At 32.9% G+C, this 3,251-nt stretch overlaps 1 protein-coding gene across 1 annotated transcript in view; it reads right to left on the reverse strand.

Moving 5' to 3' along the window:
• CCDC150 (coiled-coil domain containing 150) overlaps positions 1 to 3,251 on the reverse strand; it is an 88,959-nt gene that overhangs the window by 70,279 nt on the left and 15,429 nt on the right. The window contains exons 8-9 of the mRNA XM_007953145.2: positions 2,253 to 2,296; positions 1,104 to 1,196 (exon numbers count right to left, since the gene is read on the reverse strand). Of these exons, the coding sequence (XP_007951336.2) occupies positions 1,104 to 1,196; positions 2,253 to 2,296 (137 nt within the window). The remainder of the gene's footprint in view (positions 1 to 1,103; positions 1,197 to 2,252; positions 2,297 to 3,251) is intronic.

The raw sequence follows: 3,251 nt of genomic DNA on the forward strand, positions 1-3,251 counted from the left end.
GACCAGGACTTTTTTTAGTTGGTAATTTTTTGATGACCTGTTCAATTTCTTCTTTTGTGATGGGCCTGTTCAACTTTTCCACATCAATCTGTGTTAGTTTAGGAACAGTTTAAACTTGTACCCAGATGTACAAGCTATTCATCAAGCAATAGCTAGGGGCAAGGCAGAGGAGAACTCGGGCTCCTTGAAAAGAAAGAGTTAATTTTCTTTGTGGCCCGATTACCTGGGCTCAAATTCTGACACTACCACTTAGCTATGTTAGCGAACCTCTCTGTGTATCAGTCTCCTTATCTTTAAAATTGAAATAATAATAGTTTTTATTTCATATTGTTATTGTGAAGATTACAATGTGTAGTAATATGAGGTAGTTAGAATTGTGCTTGGAAAATAGACAGGATACAGTAAATGTTAACTACTATTAATGTAGTAAAAGTGGTAGTACTTACTGTTATTGTTATTTTAGAAAAGAATACATTTATTTTATATTTTCTTTATCACAGAAATACTATAATCCCAGTATTGAAGTAATCAAATTGCACTAACAGAAATGTACTTTTAAACGATAAACACTACTTTGCTGTGACCTAAATCTCTAGTTTGCCTATGTATTTGGTGTCTCTTCTCCAAATACATACACACATATATAAAACATCAGCAAATCTAGAAACTGACTTCCCACAGAAGATAATCACATACAACTCCAAAATCCAGCAAGCATTTATTAGGTTCCTACAATGCTATTTGCTGTAGAAGATAATAAGGTAGTATAAGCAATAGCCCTTGCCCTTGAACTGCTTAGAAGTTAGACATAGCAAAAAAGGTATGTATTTAATGAGTAAATTAGAAAGCAAACAAAAGCAAAATGTAAGGTAATGCATGTTTTAGCAGTGTATCTTACATATTGTTATGCCTTAGGAATTTGGAGAATGAGATGAGGAATGTATTTAATTTGATATGCTTCATAAATGAAGTAGATTTTATGGGAATAAGAAATTTGGATACTGGAGATGATATAAAATCATATAATCAGGATTGATCTTGAATTCTGGACTTTTATAGACAAAATTAAGTAACATTTGGAGACTTGAGAAATGACGATTTACCTGTGCTTTTTCTGATGATTCACGAAGAGATATTATTTCAGATCTCAAGTATGCATTTTCTTCATGATCTTTGTTGAAATACATCTGTACCCTCTATTAAAAAAAAAAAAGAAAGAAAGAAAGCATTTCTCTCTGTTGAGAGGCTGAGATATTCTATGCATCTCTGTCAAAATAACCTGTTCTACTTTTTGGCCAGTACCACTTCAGGTTCTAGTGATATACATAGACAGTGTGTTGTAAGGAATTGTTTAAAATCTTGATACCGTCAACTCCTAAATGTCTCTTAATTTCTAAATTATTTATCAATTGTTTATTAAATTTATCTAGCTCGTACTGGTATTCTAAGTAGAAAGATTTATCTAATATCCTGAGTTAAATAGTAGTATCAAGAAAGTTTTACTCTCTAAGATGAAATATTTATTTTATATTATATATATACGTTTTCCTATTAGTAGTAAGATCTTGTTACTTCAAAGAAACACATTCAAGGATCTTTAAAAGTTATAATTGGTGAAGATACTCTTATTGAGAAATACCTGGGGATGGAGAAGAAAATACCCTTGTTCGTTGAAAAGAAACAGCTAGTTCTCTCTGAGATGGGAGAAAAGTGGTAGGGATGTAGGCTGTGGGTTGTGCTTTCCCTAACAAGTACTTAGTGGTATAGGAAGGACAAGGTGTAAGCCCTATAGAGGGAACCATTTTTCTATTTTCCCAGGAGAAACATCTCACAAAAAGGTAAACATCACAAAATAAAGGTTGAGACAGCATCCAGAAAATTATTCCAAAGAGGATCTACTTACCTAGAGACTATTTTAGAAATGCAGTAACATAGAAAAATAGTTATGTTTCTTACATTTCATAAAAAAGTTTGTTTCGTTTCTAATATTAGTTTGAGATAGGCATAATACACAAATAAAGCTCATTTTTGCCAGTCCATCTTTTCAAGCTATAATAACTTACATGAGATGATTTCTTATTTCCTAATATCTAGTTGATGACAGTCTTGATTACATAATTCATTTTCACTGAAACTTTTTTAAAAAATAAAATCTTAGGATAATGAGAACTATAAGCCAATACAGAAAAAGAAAATCTTACTTAGTGAAGGGAAAGAAAAAAACCTCTGAACTCTATAACCTCAAAACTTACCTTATTTTCTTCAACCAACCTGGAAATGAGGTCCTCTCTAGAAACTAAAAAAAAAAGTAAAATAAAATAAATCCACATAAGTAGAAAATAACTCACTACACTGAAATCACATATCATTTTTTCCTAAGAAGTTTTATTTTTTTAGTCTACATTTTGCAGACATAGGAAGAGTTCAAATATTTCTATCATATTTTAATAGGCTGGAGACTGTCATGGAATTATTAAGGAACTAGTCCATAGTCATGTGCAACAGCAAACAGAGTAACATTTTACCCTACACCTATAGGACAGGGAACTCTGAGGGGATTTCAAGCTGAGGAGGACCACAAAAGTTTTTGTTAGAGAGATCTTTCTAACAGTGGTTCAATGAAGCAAGGAAAGAAGTTGGTAGCATTTGCAGTAGTAGAAGCTGGAAACAATGAAGGCTGGATATAAGATAATGATAAGGGGGCTCAGAGGAAAATGGATTCATGAAATATTAAACAGGGAGGATTGTCAGGACTTGGTGGGTGACTGGTAAAGAAAAGGTGATGAATCGAGGAAAACACCTAGCATTCCAACTTGGGCAGCAGAGTGGATGGAGGACTGTTCAGCTAAATAGGGAATACACGGCAAGGAGCAGGTTTGGGAGGACAGAAGAGGGACACAGTATTTTTCATCATGTGTTTTGAGGTATATGTGGAGCATCCAAATAGAACTGTTTAGTTCTCAGTAAGATATTGTTCTGGAGCTCACGAGGATAATTTTATGTGGAAAAAGAGATTTGAAACCAAGCAGAATATGTAGTATGAAAAGAAAATCAAAGACAGAAAACTGGGGTACTGTTTGTCATTTTGTGTAGTAGGCAAAAGATGAATACTTTTCTGAGAGTTATGTTTTGGCTTCACAAAAAAATTCATAAAGATACATTTTTTTTTTTAATTAGGATTTGGGTGAAGATTTACAGAGTAAATTCACTTTTCATACAGCAGTTCACATATACTTTGTCTCATGTCATTG

This window comes from Orycteropus afer, unplaced genomic scaffold (genome assembly GCF_000298275.1).
Source record: "Orycteropus afer afer isolate SDZICR_OR568_19922 unplaced genomic scaffold, OryAfe1.0 scaffold00374, whole genome shotgun sequence".
In the NCBI taxonomy this organism is placed as follows: Eukaryota; Metazoa; Chordata; class Mammalia; order Tubulidentata; family Orycteropodidae; genus Orycteropus; species Orycteropus afer.